The 26,136-nt window shown below is 39.9% G+C and overlaps 1 protein-coding gene across 21 annotated transcripts in view; it reads left to right on the forward strand.

Annotated features, from left to right (window-relative positions):
• The window catches only part of ABLIM1 (actin binding LIM protein 1), a 212,467-nt gene that overhangs the window by 139,779 nt on the left and 46,552 nt on the right, over positions 1-26,136 (forward strand). For 10 of the 21 annotated variants that reach the window (XM_030030508.2, XM_030030492.2, XM_030030493.2 and 7 more), the window contains 4 exons: positions 15,007-15,094; positions 19,737-19,795; positions 22,782-22,844; positions 25,269-25,316. In XM_030030508.2, the coding sequence (XP_029886368.1) occupies positions 15,007-15,094; positions 19,737-19,795; positions 22,782-22,844; positions 25,269-25,316 (258 nt within the window). The remainder of the gene's footprint in view (positions 1-15,006; positions 15,095-19,736; positions 19,796-22,781; positions 22,845-25,268; positions 25,317-26,136) is intronic. The other 11 variants (XM_030030498.2, XM_030030500.2, XM_030030510.2 and 8 more) reach the window with 3 other exon arrangements.

Below are 26,136 nucleotides of genomic sequence, written 5' to 3' on the forward strand. Positions count from 1 at the left end.
TCCTTATTGCCACAAAGGGATTTGCGAAATCTTGCAGGTGCTTATAAGAATATGGCTTATCTGTATAAATTGCTTTTGTGAGTATGGTGCTGCTGATTAGGATCTATATTTCCTAGCACAGCATCTTTAGCTTGTACCTTTTTGATTTAGTTAAATATTCTCTAGTGTGTTTCTTGCACTAAGTATTACTGAAAAACTTTAGCAGGCTGATCAAAATACTTTAAAATGACATTTCAGTAGAGTCATTTATATTAGTATAAAGTTTCTTGCCACCAACAGCAGCCCTTGTGATATATAGCCATTGCAGGTATGCCAGTAACACACAACGGATACTTAAGTAGCTTTTTCATGTCTTAGAGGTGCATGTAACACATACCAGTTTTTAGTAGAGGAGTACCTTACCTGCATGACTTTATTTTTCTTGTTACATAGCTGTATTAAGAACTCAGTTGCATGGCTGTCACTGCCAAACAAGTCTTGTTCTCTTCTTGGAACAGTCTGCTTTAGGGAAAACATAATACTCTCTTTATTTTGTAGCTCCCATTGCTACTTCTGTTCATCTTTTAAACCTTTGCATTGTGCTAGTGCTACCTGCCACAATCCCTCACAACAGTGATATAAAATTAATAATGATCCCTGCACCAAAGTACTTAGACTGAAAATAAAAGTTCCTCGGTGTCAAAGTCTCACTGTCAATTGGGATGTAGTGATAGGGGAATGTGAGAATGTGCTCTGTAGCAATATGGAATTATTTCAGCCAGTTATTTTTTGTTTCTCCCAGACGGAGATCACAATGAAAAATGGATTAAGTTGTGAAATACTTTTTTGCAAGATTGTGATCTTTCATTTTTAAGTCCTGCTTTAAGTTCTCCTATCAGTGGAAAGTTTGCCACTGACTTCTAGAAGAGCAGGATAGGACTTAGACCTGTCACCCGTAAAAAGTAATTGTTGGGAATAATGCAGCAGTAACATGTTTGAAACTTGAGAAGTGGAGAAGAGCCTGTTGGGACAAGTCTATAGCTGTCACCTGTTTGTAAGAGGCTCCATCCAGGTATTGTGCTCAGGACTCAGTTCCCTCTCTCTTTTGTTTGCTTTGTCAGGGTGCTTTCGTGGGACGGGAGGGAAGGAAAGAAAAAGCAAAACCAAAAGATATGTCTGGAATCTTTAGGGACTTTGAAGTCCACAGAATTAACATGTGTGTTTACTGAGCAGGTGCTTTACAGATGAAGAAATATGGTACACATGGGTATTTTGTGGGTGATTAAATGTTTGAAATGACCACCTGGAGCACAAAAGGGGTACATTTTAATTACATGTTCATGCTACATTAGAAGATCATACAGGTCTAATAGTTCTTTGGATAGATATCTGGGATGTATGGGATTTATTACAAGCCTTTTTCTTTGTAAGAGGTAAAAATAGCACACAGCAAGAGATGCACCTTTTCATCACCAGCAACAGAGATACTCTGGCATTTCAACTGTCTGTGAAACTAGCTTGGGATGTTTTGTGGTTTGCAGAGGTCTCTGAAATGAGCATCATAAATCATGTGAGTATGAGTTAAAATGTTAAGAAACTGACTTTTACATGTAGGATTTGGAGAGAGAGATTAGTTATGCATACAGATGCATCTGCTGTTGCTTTGAATTCTGTAACATAGTTGCATGTTGGCTGGAAAATGTTTTCTCCTAGCAATGAGGAGAGTAACAACAGAGGCAGCAGTACCCTTGAACTACTGCTGTTGAGGCAACAATTGTGGAGACCCTGTACTCGGTTGAAAACTGAATGGCAGCAAATTATGTTAGGTATCCCTTTCTGCTTTATGTCCATCACCTCTTTGCTGTTCATCGCCATAGTAATATGTTGTATCATAGTTATTTTGTTGGAATAGTTTTCCCTTGGTAACTAGAAATCTGGATTTTATACACAGCTGAAGAAAACAAGGTAGGGAGTAAAATCCCCATGTCTTGGCTCTGACAAACATACTCTGATGGGATGTTTATGCCAGCTAGGATTCAAAAGTATGCTTGCATAGTTTTGCATCTCTAATTGGAAATCCCATGTATCAGCAGTGAGAAAACTGACAAATAGGATAAAAAAATGGACTTCTGCCAAAAATAAAAGGCTCTGCTTTTAGCAGAGTACATGTTGGTGGTCTGACATTTATTCAAAGTGACTCTATTTGAAAAAGAGACAACTATTTCTCTGCACTATCTATCCACTGGTTACCTTGAAGTCCTTTGAAATTTCCATTTTAAATTTAATGTAACATAAACATTTTGGCCGGAATTACAAAACAAGGATTCCTGAGAAATGCCTGGATGTAGTTAAGTCCAGGCTCATAATTATATATGGGTGACTATGGAGTTAAGAGCAATGTGATTGGGAAGAAAAATATTTGAAGAAAATCTGTCCCTTTCCTAGATTGTCATCTGTGGCTTGATGTGACCTCTTGCTGGAAGAGATTTCCAAAGGTAGCAGGTAGCATTGCAGTTAATCAAGGATAAACCCCATTCTTTAGACTTTTTAAAGCATGACAGTGACTTTTAGGATCAGTTTGCTACAAGAGCAGGCTCTAGTCACTAAAAGAAAAAATATTCCCTGTTTTCCTGTTAGAGCAATCTGTGAGTCTACCAGGTACAAATTATCATAAATTGAGTGCTTCATGTCTACTTTGTTTCTTACGGGCTACCTTTGTTTTATATTCTCTGGTTATTTTCTACGGATGTACTGCGTCTGACCTCATGCTTAGTTTCTTTCCCCCCTCCTTTGGCCTTTGCAACTTGAACTGTTGTTCTTGGGGCACTCCCTCTGAACTGAATGCAGACGTCAGAATGGAGACCAGAGTTTGCTAAATTGCATGCCAAAGGTTGCGTGGTTCCTGAAACAGCCTTCTGACAGAAAACTGGAAAGACAGTTTTGTGTTAGATGAACGAGAAAATCAGCTACAGTTATTTGGATCCAGTGGTGTGCTACACAGAGGTCCGGCAGGGCTGGGAGTCTGAGAATTTGAGTTCTCTGCTTGGCTCTGCTGCAAGCATTAATTTTGATCCAAGGTGAGTTGCTTAACCTCCCAAGCTCTCACTTGCTTCATCAGTTAGAAGGTGGTTTGCACTTGCCTACTGAATAGGTTAACATGAGTTTTGCCTAGTGCTACAGTGACCTGTTTTCTCAGCCTTCCCCATGCTACAGAGCCCTGTAACAGTGCTGGACGTTCTGGCTCAGTAGCAATTCTGGTGCTGGTGCAGCACACCCTACACCAGAACTTCTCCTGGCGCTTCACGTGAACTCTCTGAACTACAAGCCACATCAACAAAGGCTCCCTTCTAGCAGCAAAGCCCCTGCTATACCAAGAGTTTTGCTGGTTAGCCAGGACAGGTCTCAGTGAACTGCTTTAACTCTACTGGAAATTTTTCCAGTGTAACCTTAGACTCTGACTCTAATTATTCTGCTGGTTTGGTCCAGACCTGTGCTCCCTAGGAGCAGCCTGATGCATGTATAAAAGCTTCTCTCTATGTAAAGCCCGTTGGAATGGTTTTTAAGGTCAGAGGAACTGCTAAAATCATCTTGCTTGACCTTATCTTTTCAAAATCATAGAGCTGTTCCCTAGAAACCAAATGAAAGCTTATCCTTTGGGAAATTATCTTGCCTTGTCGTGAAGACTGCAGAGTGATTTTAAGGCCAAAAATTTTCTCTCTTGCTGCTTAAATTACCTTTACTTTTTAGAAACTTCACCTTATTTTGACGTTAAATTTGTCTAACTTCAGCTTTTTGATGTTGTCATAGTTTTTTCAATGGGATTGGAAAGCTCATGCTCTTTCCTGCTATTATCTACTTTCTTTGCTTTTAATCACCTGTCTGTTGCGATCTAGCCATCTCTGAAGCCTCTCACTGAATAAGGGTTTGACTCTGAGTCCTCCAGGTTCACAGCTGAAGACTCACATTGTTTTGATGGTTCTCCACCTAACTCTGTTCTGTAAATCCACATGTATGCACTCATCAGTGTTATAATGGTGATGTTGCAGTATCTGTAGTCAAAAGCAAAACCTTTTTTCTGCTTTTCCTTTATATTCTGTGTATACATTAAATGATAAGAAGAGCCAGCCCTTTCAGGTACTCTGAGAGCATTTTCTGGGAGATTATTAATGATGTTCTCAAACCACCTGCCTCAGTTGCTGTTGCCCACATGGCCCTCAGTCTCACAGGGCCCCAGTTTCTTGATTTGCAGGCATATTACGTTAGACTGTTAAAACATACTTGTTGGGTTTACATAGCTTAAACAAGCATTGTCTTTGATTCATCAGCAGATTTCCCAGGAAAGGTTTTATATTCTTGTCTTGGCCAGTAGTAGAAGTACCTCATGCTGTGGGTAGAAGGAAGTAATCTCTGAGGTATCTGGTTCACCAGAGCCTCCCCTGCTAACACATCCATCTGTCAGAGAACTGCCTAGCTATAGCTTTCTGAAGACTCTTAAGTACAAATTATTCAAGTCTCCCAATATGTAAATGTTGACTCATGGCAAACACTATTTAAATAAATCTTGCTCAATAAACAGTATCAAACAGGAAAAATATGTCTTTCGGCATCGTCAAATGCAGACCAGAAGGATACACCTCCTGAATACTCCTGCCTTTTCTGTGTTCTCTTTCATCATTTTTCATCTACTGCTCACAAGACATCTTTGCCTGGTCTGTGATTTTGATGTTGTTTTTTTTTCCCCATCATGCTTTAATAAAGACTCTTATTGTCTTTAAACATGTAGCCCGTAGTTATTTCTTTGGTGACTTTAGCCTTCTTATCGGTTATCTTTATTTCTAACTTAATGACTTAGTCATTGCCTTTTTTTTTTTTTTTATGTTAATAGTATCTCAGTTCTTACAATTTTTCTGTGCATCAAGCATATGGACCATGATAACTTTTTGTTTGTATTTTAGAATACAGGAGTTGGGACGTTCAGTAGGATGTCTTAAAAATTCCTGGGTTTATCCTTTTATGGTTACTTTAAGATCTAGGAAGATGTGTGTTCCTTTAAAATTCCACATACACATATATATGTATATGTATGCACATATAACACTGCTCTTTATTTCTGTCTGTCTACAAATGCAATCAAATCATGATCAGAATGGAGATAACTGCTAATTTTTGGAATTGCAAATAACCTTTTTATGATAGGATGACGTCTAGTATTTATTATCTGCTGTCAGGTGCAAGGCTTTCTGATTTATGAAATAATTCTGTTGGGGGTTTTTTATGATACAAAGGAGATATGCTACTGACTTCTCTAGCTAAATTTCAGCAGGTTGAAGTCAGCTGTAGTTCTACTGACTGAGAAAGTTGTTTCTTATTAAATAAACTAGTAATATCTCAGTCTTCCAAGATACTTCCCATTGTTTTGGAGGTATCATTGCAGCACTGCAGATACAGCTTCAGTTAATGTGATCTGCTAATGCATATACGTCAAGCTCTGTTATTCGAAGTTCAGCCAGAGGGACAAGTCAAGGGACTAACAGTCACTTCATGCAGAGTGTTAAAAGGAGAAATGTGGTTGTGTTTCACTCTTGAACTCACATATTCCTGATAACTCAGTGGTCCTGTTATCACCTAACGAAAGAGAACATGAAGATGACTTGGAAAGTGGAATATTCCTGTGTTACGGAAGATTGCATATCGTATGCATCCGGTACATAATTCATTCACAAGATTCCATGCTGTCCCTTGACCTGTGCCATACAACTAACACTCAGCAGCAAACCAAGCTGAGGGCTTTACTTTGCTTTCAGCAGGCTAGAGGCTGTAGCTGGAAAGGCTGTCTCGCCTTGCTGCAGAGAGACCGATCGCTCAACTGTACAGCTCAGCAGACCTACACAACACTCTCGGTAGTCAGTAGAGGTGTTTTGCTGGCTGGTTGAGGCAAAGTTATAGTTATGCCAGTATTAGGCTGTTTGAAAAGGCCCTTGGCAACATGGTGAAGTTACTGTAAAGTAGCTTTGCTGGTTGATTCTGGTTCCAAACTAATCCAGCAGTATGAATGTGGCTGTAATCAGGTCCTTTAGGTGAAGTATCTTTTCATGTCAAAAATCCATGCTGGACAAAATGCATACAAGATAAAGGAATGTTTAGTTCTGTAATACTTTGTGAAGCCTAAAGATTACAGAAGATGTAGAAAGTCCACACCTGTACTTATAAACTGGACCTGCTCCAGCATTGTTAAGAAATAGAGGAGGGATTTGTATCAGGCCTTGCCAAATACTTGCTGTTGAGAAGTTCAAAATTAAAAAAAATAATCTGTACAATACACATGGTTTAAAAGAAAATTAAATGCCGGATGCTGGATTTTGCTCTCATACGCACCTAAATAAGGGTAATGAAGGCAGTGAATTCAGATTTGTATTGTAATTAGATTAGAATGAAACTTAATAAATTCTAGTACATATATTTCCTCTGGATTGTTTCTGATTAACTACATGTTCAGTCACTGGAATTAGGTTTCTCTGTGCATAAATGTAACCCAGGATCCTAACAGAGATGTTGCTGAAATCCTGGCAATAGGCAATAAAGCTGTGTTTGCTGTTGCTTTGCTCCTCTCTATTGACCACAGTATTCTAACCAGCCACTTTGCGCTACGGTGGGTACATTTCTTAGTTAAGTGGAATTACCCTCTTTGTACTGACCTCCTGCTGTTAACTGTGTAGCTAATGTAAGTTCTTAACATTGGTCCTGTGTGTAGCAATAGGTGGATTTACCCCATGGAGACAGAATGAATAGCTCCCATAAAGACCGTAGTTGGTAGTTAAGAATTTCACCTGTGTGTGCAACTTGCTCAACATTGGATGTTGCAGGAAAGTAAGCACTCAAAGCAGAGCTGACAGTGCAGTGAAAAGTAACTGCTAGGATCTTACTAAAGTAAGTCCAGTTGATTCTCAGCTGCCCTGAGAAGTTTTTCTTCATGTCAGCAGAGCAGTTGCATAGCTGGGAATTTAGCCTGAATCGTTACTTGCATCTTTGCTATAAGGAAAAATTATATTCCAAGCAGCTAATAGTTGCATTGCTATTAACAGCAACTAATGGGTACAACAATAGTGTATGCAGATGGATTTAACACTGTGTAAGATACAAAGTTTATTACAGTCCATCTGTTAAGGAATATACTAGCATGAGATTGGCAGTCACTGTTGAAATGCTGGGAAGTATTTTTGTATAAAAATCAGAAACTGGACATGAATTAACAGTGCAGGTGTTCATAGCAACAGGACAGCTGCAGTTTTGGCTTACCCAAGGCAGCACAGCAATCAATGGAAGACTCTGAGGGTCTTCCATGTCTCTTGCATGCACATTGTCATTCAGATTTACAGTCACGGCCTCACGCTCCATTTCCCACTTTCCCTCAGTCTTGTGTCTTGTGTCTTGCAGCCCCATCAGCCTGGGAACTGCCAGTGTGAGCTCTGCTTCCCGCTGCTCCATCCTGTCTCAGGTTGAACAGAGGCAGAGACTGTGCTGAGAGCTGTTGCTATTGAGATGTTGTGACAGTAGTGTTAAAAACAGCTTTAGAAGGTCCTAGTTTTAAAGATACATATCAAACAACGATTTATCAGGCTAGAATATTTTCAATGTTTAAATTTTGTTACACTTTCCTTCCTTTGGCAGTAACAGAAAATTGTGGTAGATTCTGAAGTCCTTTGGAAGCAAAGGATCTGCACAGATATCTGAGCAAAGATATTTGTAGTGACTTGCTAAACAGATAAGAGCCTGGGAAAAATGAGTGGACAGTTTGGGTCAGGATGTTATTAGAGGCCAGTTTTGGTCTTCATAGTGTTTGTGCTGTTCCAGCCGCTCGTGAGATCACAGAAGCCTGCAGAGAAGGAAACAATGGAATTTGATGTTATACCGAACATCAAACAGGGTTGAAGGTTCTGTGACCTCTGCAAGTAATTAAAATAAAGCTTCGCTGGAAAATGGTAGGCTACTGCCACAGTTCCTGTTTTACAATTCACGACATTCCTTAAGGGATTTCAAAGATGAGTCCGAGTTATTCTTTGTGCTGCTCCTTAGTCCTTAAGAGAGTTAAGAAATCAGGTCATTCTCCTCAGAGTCGTGGTAGAACTAAATATTTGATTAGGTTTGGCCATCAAATGGGCCCATTATACCTGTTCATAAAAATTTAAAAAAAAAGAAAAGGGGGAGGGGCTTTTACTCTTAAAGGTACTCTTTCAACTACATAGCAGGTTTTGTGCTATTAAAATAGTATTAGAAAACTAAAGCTTTCTACATGTTTAATAGCTGTTTGTCAGGTGACTGCTGAGATATCTTTGAATGGAGAGTGAGTGCAGCTGTGCAAATGTAACGCAACAAATATGCACTTAATTGTGTCCTTTGGCCAGCAGAAAATGTCTGTTGGTAATTAGTTCTTCCTCTACCAGACCCACTGGCATGTGAGCTCTCCTAGCGGGATTCTTGTTATTGTTCTCTCTGGCTCTTGTTCACTGTTGTTCTGGAAGGAAGGACAGAACTGAAGGCATGAGTAATAGGAAATCTTAAGCTCTCATGTTCACCAAAGAGGAAAACATTTATTTAATCAGACTAGAGCTCTACAAGCACTCAGAGAATAAAAGTTAGTCTTGTGGCAAGTGGGGACAGAGGGGATGGACTCAGAAAATACAGTCTTTGGCTTTTGAAGTACTATTACCATGGGGTTAAAGCTGTATTTTATGCTGGGTATCTGGGGCACATTGTATCAGCTTGCATGCAGCTGTATTTGTAGCTCCCAGGTTAGAATCGTTCTTGCAATATCCACCATTGCCTTCCTTGACACCTATGAGTAACAGTACAGTTTTGGCTTCAGGAGGTCCCCAATGGCATTTTGATAAAGTGAAGGCAAATGAGTGTTGTGCACATTTGTGAAAAGGTTGGAGCATCAGTGGTGTGAGAAAGGGTTGTAGAGGAACTTGGTGCGTTGTGTTTAACTGGTGCTTCAAGCAGCACCCTACCTCCCAGCCTTTTAGCTTACCTTTTAAACTGCAAGAGGTCTCTAAGCAAGATGCATGCAGTGTGTAATGCAATGACTGTGTTCTGCGACCTTTCTCATACTGGACAATTGTACAGGGTTATTACCCCCCCATTAGAGGGAGCCTTCAAAGCCCTCTGTGAACAGTACACAGTGGCTTTTAAAATGGCATTGCAGACTGGTTTAATTGGCTGAGGAGGATTTGTATGTCCCAGTTGAAGTTATTTATGAGAATAGCATGCTGGAAGAAGGCTGAAAATTGATAGCTGCTGAGTCTGAAAAGGTGATCTAACGAAAATTTGGTGTCGCTTATTTTTAAATATTATTATAGGTCTTGGTATTGTTATAATACATAATAGAGCTTGTACTTTTGCTAATGTTACTTGGGACATGTCCTCTGCAGAATATACACATCCAGCTCCCCTACATAGCCCATCATCCGTGAATCCTGACTACTGAACCTCTAACTGTCATTCATAAGCCTTAGAGGAGAGGCGATTACGTGGATTTATCCTCAGGACTGGTCATTAGGAATACATTCTGTAATGGTTTTCCTTGGTAGTGTTTCTCCAAAGTATTTTATGAAGGACATTAATCTTCTTTGTAGATTGGGAATCTGAAGCTCAGTATTGCTTAAGACTTGATTCCAGTATGGCTTGAAATTACCAGAATAAATAGAACCTTAATACTTTGTAAAATCATAGAATCATTTAGGTTGGAAAAGACCTTCAAGATCATCGAGTCCAACCATTAACCAAGCCCACTAAACCATGTCCTGAAGTACCCTGTCCACTCGCTTTTTTAATGCTAAAACCTATTTTCTTTACATGAATATGCATATAATGCACATATTGTGTGTAGTATATGTATTTAGTAGTATATTGAAAATAAATAGAATGCATATATCACTGGTCAACCACAATTCAGTGAGACTTGCAGAACCATGGAAAGCTACTTAAATTTAACATCAGTATATTTAAATTTATAATTACACTTATAATATACCTTTGGCCACTGTTCCTTCATTCTGCTGTTCTAAGACTCTGGAAGTATTTGGTAAATGAGAATATACTGCCACTTTTTTAAATCTAAATTTTTCTGTCCACGGTGTTCAAATGAGATTTAATCTGAGAACCTACTTTAGATTTGTCAGTGTGGGTAGAAGATAAATAGGGAAGTCAGAAGAGTTTGTATCTTGTTATAAATTGATAACTGATGTTCTTTGCTTCTACTCAAATGCAAGTGCCAGCTGATTTAACAGAGAATTTATAGGCAGTGACAGTAACACGTAGGTTTAATATTTTATTTGACAAGAAACTGCTGTCAATTCATTCAATTCCATTTAAGAATTTGTATGCAAAGTAAGAGCAATAATGTTCAATATTATTTTGGTTGGTTTTAGCACTTCTAGCTAAGCAAAACCAGGGTATTTACAGCTATTAATTCAGCTTACTCAAACTTAGTTTAGGGATGGTCCTCTAAGGCATGGGTCATAGTTTGCACTTGATGGTTTGGATTGTCCTGAAGACCTCAACTAAAGCTGAAATAATTCAGAAGAGATCGTAAGCAATATGATAGATCAAAACCTAGTGGCTGAATAGCTGTATTTTGAACAGAAAAGTGTTTTGTTGCTGCTGCCAGGGTGCAAGATGCCACTTGAGAAGTCCTTGTGTAGCAAAGCTAACTGTAAAGGATTTCTGGACGTGAAGTGGACTTGAGAAGGCGTAAGGAGAGCTAGGAACAGCGAGAAGGCAAGTGCTTTTAACCCTCTTGCACCTTAGCTGAAGGATGTTCAGGGCAAATGTGCACTGAATTAATGTTTCTTGTTACTGCCAACATTGGATTGAGATAGAAACCTTACAGTCCACAGCACAGTAGCATAAGATTACAGGAAACTGCACATTGGACATACTGAATGAGGGTTTAGTAGCCTGAGAGCAAGATGGACAAGACCAGATGTCTAAAAAGTGTGAATATTTCATCCCCTTGTAGATCAAAAGGTTTTCCTAATACATTGTAAATGACTGACTTTCAGCAACTAGTTTTCTCAGATGATCACAGCAAATAAAGCACAGCAAGATTAGCCCTAAGTTAGTTGAGATGCAGATTGTTTTCCAGTGCATACCCACTGAAGAAAGGCTTCCAATCCTGAGCCGTAGAAACATTACTGAGGTGGAAAACTCATGAAACTGGTTTGGAAGCATTCAGCAACAAGTGCAGCTGCTGTGGTATGTAACTCCCCCAAAACCTCTCTTGTGCAGGATGTATTAGCACTTCCACTTAGCAAGGTTGTGTTACCTGGGGCATGGTGGTCATTCGTCATCACTCACACTAGGCTAAAATTTGGAAAGTTGTTTCAGCCTTGGGGAAAGATCTGATAAAATTGGTCTCTTTTGAAGAGACAGGTGTACATTGTTTAAACTGTATTCTCTTGACAGTAGCGTATCAGAAGTTTTTCCAGGAAAAAAATCTTCAGAGGCACCACAGGTCTACACATAATATTGTGATGAATTCTGGATTTGTTTCTCCTATAAATAGCCTGGCTTTTAAAAACATGTAAACTGCTTATAGCAATTAACAGGTGAGTACTTGAATCCAGGTGCCCTTTTCTAAAGGATCCTCAAGAAAAGCTTTGTGTTGAGGAGAAAAATAAGCGGAAAGTTTATCGGATGATCATGGCAAGTGAAAGACTCATCAATATTGGCACTAGATGGACCGGATACAGACCCTTTTAGGACAAAGTATGGATCAAGCTAGTAGAAGTAACTGACCTGTGAATTAACTGCAAAACAAGGAACAGGAAACTCAGAAGCCTGGGGTAGGACAGCCAGAGTAGCTGCGCAAAACCCAAAGGATTGGCACCTTTTGCTTATGATAATGAAATGCAGCATTTGATTAAAACAGAGGTGCAATATGGCTTTCTTGTTCCTAAACAAAACCCAACCAACCAAAACAAAACCCTCAAAAACCCCCAGGCCAAAACCACCACACCTCAAAAGCCAGACTGGAAGAAGAGAAGCTGAAACTGTATAGGTGTGAATGCATGATTTTCTTTGTTCACATGCCATGGTCCTCTCAATATAGATATCTCTGCTGGATCCTAACTACCCTTCTTAAAACTACATTTGCCTTAGTTGAGCATCACGGTGCTTGGTAGGGAATTATTTCTTTATAAAACCTCCTTCATCTGGTAATACTTATGTACCAAGGTTTCAGTCTTTTGTGTCTGGGAATTTGGGAAGCATCTCAAAGGACACAATCCCACCTCAGATGGGATATCTCAGAGGTTAATTAATAATAATATAACAGGCCCTGTACTTTTTCCAGTTCAGACTACGTAGCTACTCAGCTACCCTACTGAATAACTTTTGAGAAGTTATTAATTTTATTTCAGAAAAATCCATGTGTCTACTGAAAATTTGAGCTCTGTTAAGCAGGAGCAGTTATGCTGCAGAGATATTCTTTAGTTGGATGAGACAGGCAGAGCCCAGAAAAGATTCCTGTTTTATTATTTCAAATGTATTTTTCAATTATTGTCTTCCTGTTTAGAGAAGATCCTTTCTGGCAGTGATTCAGCCACCTTAGGAATTTTTTATATCTCATTAACTGGGAGCAGTTCCCAGGACATTAGATTTGCCATCATCTTTAAATCAAATATGTCTGAAATCACTTGTGACAAGCAGCTCTGTGGGCCCCATTCTGCTGAAGAACTTCAGGAATGCTCAGAAGTTGGGATTTTTTTTACCAAACACAGATAAAATTGCTGTTCCCCTGTATGTACAGTATTGTTTTTATGAGGCAGAAAGTACAGAAAAGGATGTTGGCTTCTGCTGAGCGCTGAGCTGTCTGAATTGGAGATCCATCTTTGAACCCCGTTCAATATTCACAGCGCTAAGCTGCATATATGTACAAGTACCTGTTCTTTGCACGTCTGCATTCAAGATCAGAATAGCTGTGGTTTGATGCCAGCATTACATTTCAGATACAGAGTTTCTTCATTTTCTTTTTCTTAAATTCCAGTGTTGAATGGAACTGATGGGACACCTCAGGGGTTAAATAATTGCTAGAATCAGATTGAAGAAGACAGCCAATAATGAAAATGATAAAAAGAGAATAAGCATTAACTGTGTTTTTCCTTCTTGGTTCAATATTGGTTTTGTTGCTGCAAGTCAAGCATCAATTCTGCATTTCCTCCCTCATTAGCTTTTCTTCCCAGAATAGGCATATCTTGTAGTGACCTTTCATTCTCCCTTTTACCAGAGCCCCTTTTTTGCCTGACAGGTCTAAATCTGCTGTGCAAAAAATAAATACTAAATCACATTAGTCTCCCAGTCTGGTGGATGCTGCCCTCTAAGGAGCGGGAATCAACAGCAAAGGCACTCTCTGAGTAAGAGAAGTGTAGGTTTTTTGCAACTGAAGAGTGACTGCATGGTTAAAATAACAACACAGTGAGACCTCTTCTCTGGCCTTGTATTGCTGAAATTCGTTGACAGGAATTGGTCTTGGTGATAATGAAAGATAAATAGTCATGTCCACAAACACCACTGTCTCTGTGAATAGCTACCTTTCCTGACCTTCCCTAAAATCAAACCCAGGTACTACACTACTAGGGCAGGAACAAATGAGAACATTAAAATTAAATGGTACAACTTTACCTGTAGAAGGGCTGGATGGTAGACCTGGTTGTCTCGTAGTTGTCAGGTACTTTAAGCCATGTACTTCGTCATCTCATATAAATACTTTTAAATACTAAGCCTGTATAGTCAATGTTGAATGCGAACCAAAAATATGTTGTTATTCATCTCAGTAGACACAAGGAAAGGTTGAATTTAGTAATGTTACAGTCTCAAGTATAATGAAGTAGGAAATGGATTTGATGACATTTTACAAGTCAGCTACAGGGTAAACAGGTATTTTGTGCATATAACATCTCAGTTGATAGGGAATATTTTGTGAAAAAGGATTTGAGGTTAACTTGTTTGGAAAGCCAGATACAATTTTAAAGACTTTCAGAATTCATTATTTGTCACTATTAAGGGTTTTTTAGGATTAATTACTTTTTGATTTAAAAAGCCTGATGTGGTCATTGCATGCTTAGTTTCTGATGCAAGGAAATGAATACATTGGTTGCTTTGGTCTCCTAAGGAGAAGAAATCACATTAATATCTGTGCCTTGATTTTTCCTGTCTTTATAGGCCTGAAATCTGATCAGCTTTGTTTATTATGGGTATCAATGTATTTAAGAGAATGAATGACTCAGTGGATTTGGATTTGCGTAACAGGATCTAGAGTATTTAGCATCTTTACATCAAAAGTTCAAATTCAGCTCAGGCTGTCTGTGCTAGTGTAGCTTCTCAAGTCAGGCATCTGTGAATTAAATTAGTGGTCCCAGAAGTGGCTCTAGAAAGCTCTCTCTATTAATGCCCATACCAGCAGTGTCAGGAGGAAGGCCAAGAAATGAAATGGCAGGTTGAAAACTGTTGTTCATTGTCTAAATTCATCCATAACAATGGAGCAATTGAGAAAATACGTTTGACACAATGAGGAGGCAGCAGGTTTACACAAATATCTAACAGCAGTGTGACATTAATTGCCTTGGACTGTTGGATAGGTGGATATTTAAAAAGGTGTTGGGCAAATCATGAAGAGTAGATAGATTTGACATAGCCTCCAGTCAGGAAATCTTTAAACAACTGATTACTTGAATGGGAAAGTGTGAAGAGGAGAGACTGTTCTGTATTGTCTTGTTTCTTACAGCCTTTTACCCTAAGTAGTCACTGCTGGCCTCTGTTGAGGACAGGATACTGGGCTAGATAGACCTCTGGACTGAAGCAGTATGGCAGATCTTACATTCTCGTCGCTATTGTCACATCATGAGGGCAATGTTGTATCATAACAGGTGAACTAAAAGAAAAAAGGCAGTGGTCTGTTAGCAAATAATGAGGGCTCACAAAGCAATGCAATGTGTTGGTCACTCATTTCCCTTTTTTATTTTTGTTTAGGCAGGTGACAAGCATTATCATCCAAGCTGTGCACGATGCAGCAGGTGCAACCAAATGTTCACGGAAGGAGAAGAAATGTATCTGCAAGGTAAGGATGTCTCCATTCCAAAACAAGAAAATTGGACTTCGTAATTTTTCTGTCACAGACCTCAGGAGTTTATAAACCATCCCCATGTAATAAAGGCAAAGAGGACTATAGCCACCCTCTCTTCAATAGTGTTCTCACTTGAAACCCTTTCGTTCTAGTAGGTGGCCATAACAGTGGCATTGCAGTGACTCTACACCCTAGCTGAGTCAGACTGTTTTCAAAAGCTGTGTAGCAAAAACGAAATTTCTTAGGCTGCCTCTGAATTTGGCATCTCATGGATAGCTTAGTACCCAGACTGGTATATGAGATCCCAAACAAAGTGAGAGGGTTTCCCCTGAATTCTGCTGATCAGTTTCTGGACCACACTCCAAACTGTAAAAGACAATGGAAAAACTTCCAGAGGCTGCAGTGAGCTTGTCTTGAGTCATGGCAGATCTCATTCCCCATGCGCATTGACATTGTCTCCTCTGGTTCTTAACCATATTTGCTTGCCTTGCCTGTTTCCCTTTTATCTGGTCATGTCTCTCTTTTTATTCCCATTTACTTTATTTTTATGTCTTTCTACAGTCACTTCTTTCTTGTATGTTCATTTTCATCTCCTCTTTCTTATTAACAGTCTCACACTTGGTATTGCCAAGCACATTTTTTTTCATGATCTTTTCACATAAAAAAGAATGTGCCCTTTCCATTGATTGAAAAGTATCCTTGATCTGAATTCCACCTACTCTCCCAGAAGGTAGCATGTTAACTATTAAGCTACAGTTATTTTTATTACTTGCTGTAGTATTACTTAATGTTGGTAGAAAGATGTATAATACACATTTATGCAAGCCAGAAATCAAAGTGAAAAAGGCAGATACATGTTGGGATTTTATATATTGTACTTACGTTAGAAAACTTGCTTGGTATACCTGAAAGGACTGTAAAAGAGTAGGAAGGAAACAATGAAAGTGTGGTGGCAGCCATCTCTTGAAATTCTGAGGAGGGATTCCTTCTGGAGGAATTCCAAAATTAAGATAATACTGTTAAGGAATTCCTTTGAAGCTAACTTATTATTTTGTAGTTTTTCTTCCCTTGCAGTCCATCCCTCTCATCTCTCACTGACCTTATACCTTAGTCATCTTATTCCAGTGATGCACAGAACTGGATGTTGAGTTGTGTAGCAGCTCTGCATTGCAAGAGCAAGGAGAGGCTGGAAGAGGCCTGAGTAGGAAGTACTGCTTTCTGATGGCAAATTGGAAAGACTGATTTGAAAGCAGCAGTTACTGCATCTGACAACTGGTAATCTTAGTTTCCTCACATCACAGTATGATAAAGTACAGACAGAGTTCAAGGTGAGCATCAGTTCATCCTTTGCTGTTATTAATAACAGCTGTTTGCAACTGAAGCTGTTTGCACCAGTCTAGCAGAGAGTGGGCGTTCATGTTGATTGGGCAGGCTGTAGTGTAAATTTCTGCAGATCCAAATAAGACAGAAGGTATTGCTTCTCGTTAAACAAGGCTAGGTTTTGTCCTGGCCAAGTTCAGGTGATGTGAAAGATGAGAGGAGAGACACCTGGCTCCTTGATCTGCCATCGTTCTCTTCTTGGCTGTATCTCCCTTTCTGTGGTTGTGAATTAATGTTCTTCATGCTCACTCTGTCTCAGAGGAGGAGCAGCCCAAGTTGCATTGCTTTATTGTCCACAAGCTGTTTTCTGACTAAATAATGTTATTGCTGAGTGTGTTCCAGACTGTCTTGCCAAAGCTTTACTTGCTGAATTCAGCATGCTTGTAAGTGTAAGGGACCTAAAAGCCTTTCCTGTGCAAAGCTCTCAGCTGAAATGTATATCCTGTCTCCATCCAAATCGTTTACCCTAGGGTGCAGAATAACAGCATTCCAAGCATTTCTCTGAAATAAAAATGCAACACCACAACACTAAAGCTAGAACAAAAATCACATTATTGATAAAATATATGAAAATAGGCAGCTTAAATCTCACTTCTAATTGTCCTCTCCACAGGACATGAAAGCATTGTGTTGGTATTGCTTTGTATAATAGAGGAGCCTGTCAGGTTTGTGGTAGCTACTTGTGTTAGAAGGGTGTGGAAAACCTGCAAAAGGAGAACATGGGAAAACAAGCTGTCTATTTGGGGGCTTTCTATGTTAAGGATGGTTTGAATAATGCTAGCAGAAGCACTCTGGCTTTGCCCTGCTCCAACACAGGAAAAAGAAGCAGCATCAGAAACTTTCTCTTTCCCATTAACTTCCTAGTAATATATTACTATATGGACTGCCCCAGAAGACTGTTGCTGAGCTAGGATGTTGCTCAGCATTTAAAGGGATGCTTCACTTGATTCTCACACAGGCTTTCAGCCTTATTCAGTGTGTCAATAATAGCCCGAGTTACTGATTTTTAGAGTGCTGTATGTTGAAACAATGGTATGTGCAAAGTAAAAAGCTGAATAAATGAACATGTTGGTTGGTGTCTGCCAAGTGAGCAAACAAACATATGTTAAGAATGGGAATAACCACAATTTGCTGAACTGTTTACGGTAGGAAAAAGAGGGACAATGCAGCTTGAGAATTTGCACTGTTCCACGCATTTCGAAATTCATTGGCGTGTTTGGATGAATAAAATCTACAAGTTGTAGGTGGCTCAGAATTCAAGATCATGAAAAATATTTACATTTAACTTCTTAAGCCTGCTCTATCTGATTGGTTTTTTTAATTTCACATATTTCAAACCTCTTACTTTGTGAAAGAAAACTCACAACCGTTAGCTAAGTTGCACCCTGAAAATGACATGCAGACTCTCTTGCATGTCTCATTCACTTCCAGCAGCTGCAGCATCCTCCTGGGGTGTCCCTAAAATTGTGCCAGTTTGTGCTAAATACTGCCGAAAAATGCAGTGACAGCTTTTTCTTTGATGGTGGGTATAGCTGAATGGAAAAGAAACTGAGGTACAGAGGAACAGAGATCATTTTTCTCGGGGTCACACAGGAAGCTCACAGCTGAATTTGAGAGTTGAAACTAAACCTTCTGAGTCTTAGTTCATCAGCCTTATAACATGAAGTCCCTTCCTCCTGAGTGCTTGGATCCATCTGACCTCCTAAACAAATGCACAGGGCATGCTTCTCTCCTGATCTTGCAGGCTCTGTGGGTTCCTGGCTCTGAGGCTGCTGTTTGTTTACAGAGAAGGCTGTTGGTACACTTCTCCCTGTTGTCTGGTTGTTTCCCCCTGCCAAATGCACAGTTTCTTCTTCCTCGGCTTAGACTCAAAGCCAAACATCTCACACCCTTGATCCAGAGTCACGGCGTTCTCTCCAGTCTCCTGCTGATGATTATACTGTGTGCTGCTGAGAAGTGAAATCATTCCTGCTGGTCTTTACTTCTGTACTGAGCCATGTAAGGGCTCGTTAGAACAAAATTTCCAGGGGCCCTGACCCGTACCTCTCCTGGGCTCTGAGGGTGGGGTTTCCTCTGACTGCACTTGAGCTAATAGTCACCAGCAGGAGACCTGGACTTTGCTCTGTTTGGTTTCTTTGTGGAGCGAGTGAAGAGGTGACATTCCCTCCTGCAGACAGACAAGGCTCTGTATTGGCTTTGCGGTGGCTGGAATGAAGTTTGAATTTGACTGCAGCTGCAGTCAGTGTTAAAAATCAGCATTAGCTTCTGCTCCATTTCAACTTGGCTAATATGTGCCGGGAGCTTCCCAGCAGTGACCACAGTTTACACTCTGTTCCAAAGGAGAACTGAAATGGGATGGAAGTGCTCCTTGCCCCTGACACTGCTCAGCCCCTTGGGGACAGCCAGATATTTCCATTTTTACAGCATAAGAGAGAATCCCATGTTTTGGGACACAAACAGCAGAGACCTTACCTTTTTTAGTAGGATGTGTAGCTGGAATATGCCATGTGGAAATGCCAGTGCAACACATGCCACTGACTTTGCAGAGCAAGGGGTAGAAATGATATGTGTGCCAATGGCAAGTATGGTACACTGTGATCTACGGAGAGGCTCTTTCACATACTGCTTTGTACCACTTGTGTCATACGGGCTTCTCTAGCCTAGTGCAGTGGGTGAGATACAGCCCTGACTGCTGCATTGTGAATTTTCTAATTTTGCTTTTCCTGTTGCATTTTGCATAATTGCAGGGAAGAGGTGATCTGAGTAATGCTTTACAGTAACTGAATATGACACCTATTGCTCAAGGAAGTCATAGGACTTTCCCAGTATTAATGGACTTATAATCAGAACTTCCTTTTTACGTGCAGCGCAGTATGTAAGGGGAGAACAAATCAGGTAACCATGGCCCAGTTCTTTTGCTCTTACCCTCCATCCTGCCCAGAGGAACCCTCTGTCTTTCAGTTCCTCCAGCTGGTGCTTGCTGACTTCCTTGCTGCTTGAGGCTGTTTGAGTTTTAATTAAGAATGTGTGCAAAGTGCTTTGACAGCCTCAGGAAGATGCTGCTGTAGATGGGCCAAGGATTTGAATTCTTTTTTGTTTCACTTGTACTTCTCATGAGCTAGAATTGAATGTGAATTACTTGCATAGTTCATACACATTCACCATGCAATGAAGGGATTCTCTTTAATAACTGACTTATCATGACCAGAAATCATCTGCTTTGCTCTGAATAAAGATGGGTTTTTTCCTCCATCAGGTTCCACTGTCTGGCATCCCGACTGTAAGCAATCCACTAAGACTGAAGATAAGCTACGGGTAAGCCGAATTCATGGCAATGACACACGAGATATTTTGCGCACACAATAATGGAATGTTGTTTTTAAAAGAGTGACTTTTTCCATGTGTTTTTCACATAGCTGTCACCACACTGGCAGAATAAACAGTGGAGGCACTTCTGAGGTATTGCTCTGATTTTTAGGCTCACCAACCTGCACATACCTGTCTCAGTGCACTGCCTTAAAGGTAGTGTAATTTACTGACATACAGACATTGCAAAGTCTCTAAGACACTTCATTTCATATCTCAATTATTGTGAGAGAGACTCTTAAGGAGAAGATGTGAACAGGGCAAATGCTATGATATATTTTAGTATTTTTGCACATCTGTGTAATTGCTCTATAGTTACCCCTGTTCTGCATGGTTATTTACAGCATTTAGATAATATGGACTCTTCTTCCTTTGCCATCCAAATAAACCTCAGCCTAAAGTGATCCTAATTTGAATGCCAAGAAGAGCCGCAGTTACCCTTGGAGTCACCTCAGCATATCCAGACAAACTTTCTGGATCAAATACTTGATGGCGGTAATGCTGCACTGATAAATGCTGGAGCCTGGCTTTTTGCATGCACCAGGCAATTCTAAGCCCATATTCACTAATTCATCTTAGAATCATAGAATCATTTAGGTTGGAAAAGACCTTCAAGATCATCGAGTCCAACCATCAACCATGCCCCCTAAACCACGTCCTGAAGTGCCTTGTCTACGTGCTTTTTGAATACCTCCAGGGATGGTGACTCAACCACTTCCCTGGGCAGCCTATTCCAATGCCTGACAACCCTTTTGGTGAAGAAATTTTTCCTAATATCCAATCTAAACCTCCCCTGCCGCAACTGGAGGCCACTTTCTCTCGTCCTATCACTAGTTACTTGATAGAAGAGACCAGCACCCACCCCGCTACAGCCTCCTCCCAGGTAGCTATAGAGAGCGATCAGGTCTCCCCTCAGCCTCCTTTTCTCCAGGCTAAACAACCCCAGTTCCCTCAGCTGCTCCTCGTAAGACTTGTGCTCCAGGCCCCTCACCAGCTTCATTGTCCTTCTCTGGACACGCTCCAGCAACTCAACGTCTTTCCTGTAGTGAGGGGCCCAAAACTGAACACAGTACTTGAGGTGCGGCCTCACCAGCGCCGACTACAGGGGAACAACCTTCTGGACGATTTTCTCTTTTTGATGTTTCAGCTGGTCCTTTGAACTTCGCTAATTTTTCTGGATATGAATATTAGAGACTGCATATGAATAAAATGTCTTTCAGACAAGGAAACTAAGAGGTACTGCCATGGAGATACCTAGGATATCCTGTGGGTTGTGTTCTATGTGTGGCTTATTCACAGGAAGCCACGCTCTTCAGAATTTATTCAGGTGCACTGGTCTGTAAAACATCCCCTGCAGAGAATTTACTATGATTGTAGGTAATGTGCAGATAAATTTTTGTTGACCAGAGTTCATGTTAGTGTGGGCTCTGCTGGTAATACAGAATTATAATTGGCCCTAGATGGGCATGTGATCTAGCATGGCCAAACGTCACTGTAGGTACCATCCAGCATTTGCACATTGTTCTGTCCTGACTTTCCATAAGAAAATGGAAAATTATGCCGGACCGGATTTTCTTCCTCATTTAACAGTTTGAATGTAAGACAGTGTTTTGGCCCTGCTTAAGCGTCAGAATGCTTGTGCTTTGTAGTGAATAGTTGGGGTACAATACCTCCCTTTCACTTGGATCCAAGAGTCTTATCAAAGCACTCCTGGCTACATTTTAGCCCTTATGAACATTCTCCAGCTGACCTTATAAATCAGTTGGCTTATTTCCATTCCCCATGGAAATGGCCAAAGTCCTCTTCAAATATTTTCCTTTTTTCCATCACACATTCAAGCATGTCAGTTGTCTTCTCCCTCAGCTAATTTTAATTGAAGTGAGTGAAGTAAGTGAATTCATCCACCTGCAAGACTTTGCTTAAGTGAGTTCTTGCAGGAAAATGAAGCGAAGCGAAAGAATGCATATTAAGGGAACATCTGAGAAATGAGCTATCCAAGGTCGCATTTTCCTAGATGAGAGCTTCTATGCAGAGGTTTAATATCTTTAAAAAGCATTGACAAATGCACTGTACTGTAGCTAGCTGGAGAGATGGAGAATTTTTAGCTTCAGCTGTCCATCACAGATCATCTCTATCTACTCCAATGCAAAGTCAGACACCTTATTTTAAAATCAGTTTGAGTTCACTTTGCTGACGTTGACACACATTTCATTCTGCTGACTCAAATGAAGGCAATAGCAAACAGGTAGGTACAGAAACAAATGAAACGGGGAACTATGTGCTATTTAAACATGTCACCACTAAATTACGAACTGTACTTTCGTTGACTTTGTTTCTTATGACACACATTTAGATCTGATGTGAGAATTGGAATCTGCTTTATGAGTTGACAAATATAGCCACTTTCAGGGTCAGGCCTAGATTTTCTGGTGGTTCTGCAAAAAGCCAGTGATATGGCCTATTTGCTCTGCTAAGTTTCCTTACCCTATAGAGCAAAACAAAACAAAAAGCCCTTTTATCACTGAAGTCACTTCAGAAGTTTTCAGCAAGTTCTGTTTTCTCTCAGTAACTGAATTGTGATATAAACTGATCGGCATTCTAGCTGGTCAAGATCTGAGAGGGAGTTCATAAAAACAATGGTTGCTTTAGATCTTCCCCCCACTGGATATTTGTGGAGGATTACAAAGCCAAAACAAGCAGAAAATAAAGCAACCATATATGTGTTACAAAAATATATGTTGCTTAGGGGTTTTTTTTACAACTGTCTGGCTGTTCGTGATTCTGCGGGGATCAGTAAGTAATATAGATATTATAATGTACAGATTATTATCTAGCAAGTAGATATTAGTAATTTGATTGAAAAAAGAGCTTGACCACTGAGCTGGTGAGACTGCTTTCCTTTTCACTCATTTTTCCCTTTTGTTTTTCATGACAGCATTCCTCATCTGAGTTCTTTTATCCAAAGAGTCTGGTTCTGCGCAGGCCACGCTCTGCAGAGGTTTGCTGTTGTGTTTTCATAGTGTTGATAATGGTCTTCTTTACTGAGAAGATTCTTCATTATTGTCATTTGCTGTGCTTGCTACTACTTCTGCCACACAGCTTTCCTGCTATCACTTGCCACCAGGGGCACTGACGCTGTATTTTGCATCATGTGGTGCAGTGTTGTTTGTTAATTCTCACATTTTTTATTTTGCTTAATGAAATGCTTTAAATTAATTTTTTTTTTTTAGATTCAGATGAGCTTTTGGGGGCTGTAGTATTGTTCTTCCAGCGTTACAGAAAGTTTTTCTTCTAAAACGAAAAATTGGAGTGCAAATATGAAGCAAATGAAAATGGTGAAAAGCATCTGACTTTAAAGTGATGGTTAAAAAGAAGTAGTTTTCATGAACAACGTCTCATGCTTTTAGAAAAAAAAATGCCACCAGTTAAATAAGTTCCTTTTTTATATGTATTGACCAACTACACATGAATACTTTAGTTGAGAAAATATTTACAAAATTCCAGGTTTGGACATGTTCTGTGTGCTGCCCAAGAGCATTTGCCCCTCTCTAATCTGGGGCACATCCACATCCAAGTTGGGAGATCCTCCCTGTCCTCTTGATTCTGGACTACATGTCTACTTCCAGACTTCCTTGAGTTTGCTTAGCACCTCCAAACACCACCCGCTTCCATTTCTTCTCCTTCAGGGCAGTTTATTCAGGGCTTATTACTTGTGTCTGCTGTGGGGGCACATGTGGCTGTACTGCATGCAGGCACACCTGAGGTAGCTTTCAGCTGATAACGAAGTAAGAATGTACTGATACGGGCTTAGTACAGGCTAGTGGTGGGCAGGCAGGCTGATAGAGTCCGTGCCACTGGATTCCCATTGTGTCTGCTGGTGCTGCCTTCACATCTCTAATTGCAAAGTAGATGTAGTCATATTATCAGCCAGGACAGGATATTTGTGTTAGATTGTGTTAGTCTGCAGGGTAGCATTATATGGTTGAATCCAATGCTGTGATTCAGTGGGAGTTAATGCAAGCCCTGTGCCCTTTGTCCAGCACAGTACTTCAGTCAGTTAACTTAGGATGTTGCAGTGTATTAACCACTCTTGAATGCTGTGCGCTCTGTTAGCTACAGAAATATGTATCAAGAAAATACAGCTATAAAGATGTGTTATCAGTGCTCCTAAGGAGGGCAGTGCCTCTGCAGTCCTGGGCTTTATGGAATCGAGTGTTGGAGTTGCGAACAGCAAACTGTGGGACCATCTCAGTCATCTTTTAGGCAAGCGTAGTAGCTTTTTGTGTTCAGCTTAGCATGCACAAGTCTTGAGTTTCTGGTGCTGAAATCCAGGAGCCTTAGGATTAAAAAAACAAATCCTATCCAATGTATTAGAAAAATATGCAAGGCCAAATAGGAGCAGCCCATGTCAAAATAAAGGTATGTTCTTTTTCCTGATTTGTAGACTGTGTAAGATACAAATAGCTTAGGGTCAGATGAATGTACTCTTGTGTAAATTCAGTCAGTATTAAATTCTGTTTAGATTTACATAATCATTATACAAAGTGTAATTCAAGGCAGATTTTGGCTTCGAGTGTTCTTCTGCAGAATAGACACAAAGATACTATCATTGCTGTTGCTACAAAGATGGGCCAAAGGCTTGAATCTATGTGAAAATTGTAGGTTGAAAATTGCGGGGTGAAATCCTGTTAATTCTCTGAGAAGTTTCCTGTTGAATTCAGTATGTTCTAGGCTTCCCACTTTATTTTCTTCTGCTTTCCACTTAACTTACCCTTGGTGAAGGCTACATTTGCATGAGTAGTCTTTTAAAAGTTTGTTTGGTAGCAATGTGCCTTCAATGATTATGTGTTGAAAATTCATTCTCCTCTCTAGCCTTTGTGTCTGGAAAGGAAGAAAAATTAGTTGTAACCTATTAATATGTGTGTCTGTGTGAGTTTGAACTAACCTGTTCACTAGTTTTTGTCTTGATGCTTACATAGTGTAGACTTTTTAGGCAGAGAAATAATGAATGCATGCATTAGAAGGAAACACTCTTGTAAGGAGAAGGGTACAGTTAAACTAGCAGACAGGCACAATGAATGCTGTAACACTGAGGTGCTTTACTGGTCTTGTACACGGCCACTGAAAATTACTGAAATCCATAGGAAGCCTGTGTTTCATGAACCCTGGTTCCAAGTCCTAAATAACTGTAAAACCTTGCAGTTGATGAAGCAGGTAGTCAGAGTAGTAAGTCTTGTACTGAAAAAGCCAAATTCCTTGCTATTGCAAAATTGTGTCTGCCTAGTAGAATAAATTATATCGTAGTCTTCTATTAGTTTATTTTTAAACATGCTTCACTTAAAGCAGCTTCTGAGGTTTAGAGAATTTGCTTAAGCTATAATGTTAAATGTTATTAAGTGAAAACATATTCATTCTTCTGCAGCTATTATCACCGCCTTGCATAATGAACTCTATCAAAAAACTAAGGCAGGTACTGTAAACAATGCTGACAATGCCTTTGTTAAACAATAGTGCATCCATTTGGCCAGATGTTCTTGGGATCAGTTTTGATCTGGTTGCCTGCACTTCTAAGTTTTTATAGAGCATGATTCTGAACATCTGTACTTGAGAAAGCCAGAGCCACCACATTGTAGCAGCATCTGGACAATGTGAATGGCTCTAGCGTGGATATTTTTTTTTTTTAAAGTTATTTATTTAGATGATGTGCCATGCATGATGACATGACAAACTGAGGTAAATGCAGATTAACATCTTAAGCTTTGCAATCTAATATTAAATTGAAAAGTTAATCAATTTGGGGCATAAGCATGGGTGACACGATAATTCATGTCAACCTGATAGGATGAGCATGACGGTGTTACCTGTGCCAGTCTGCAAATGAAGTTCGTAAAGAACTTTTGCACTCAAGACAAGTGCATGGAATGAAGAACAAAAACATAAAGATAAGAAGTCTGTGATAAAGTGGAAAATAACTGAGAAGTCTTGCAGATACTTTAGATGCTTTGTGATCTGGTTCTTTCCTTTGGCTCCTTTAGTGACTTGCATGAATTTCTATTGACTGAATTTCTATCGATTTTTTTCATACACTTCATAGACTTCCTGTATCTGGTACAGAAATCCCATATTGATATATTTACTACTGTTACATCTCTTTGGGTGGAAGAGGAAAGAAAAAAAAGATGACTTTTCTACTGTCAGAGAATGTGGAGAAAGGCCATGCACCACAAGAAAAGAAAAAAGATTAGTTGTAGTTCTTCATAGAAGTTTGCTTTAAATTTCTCTGCACAAAG

The sequence above is a fragment of the Aquila chrysaetos genome, chromosome 11 (genome assembly GCF_900496995.4).
Source record: "Aquila chrysaetos chrysaetos chromosome 11, bAquChr1.4, whole genome shotgun sequence".
Lineage (NCBI taxonomy): Eukaryota > Metazoa > Chordata > Aves > Accipitriformes > Accipitridae > Aquila > Aquila chrysaetos.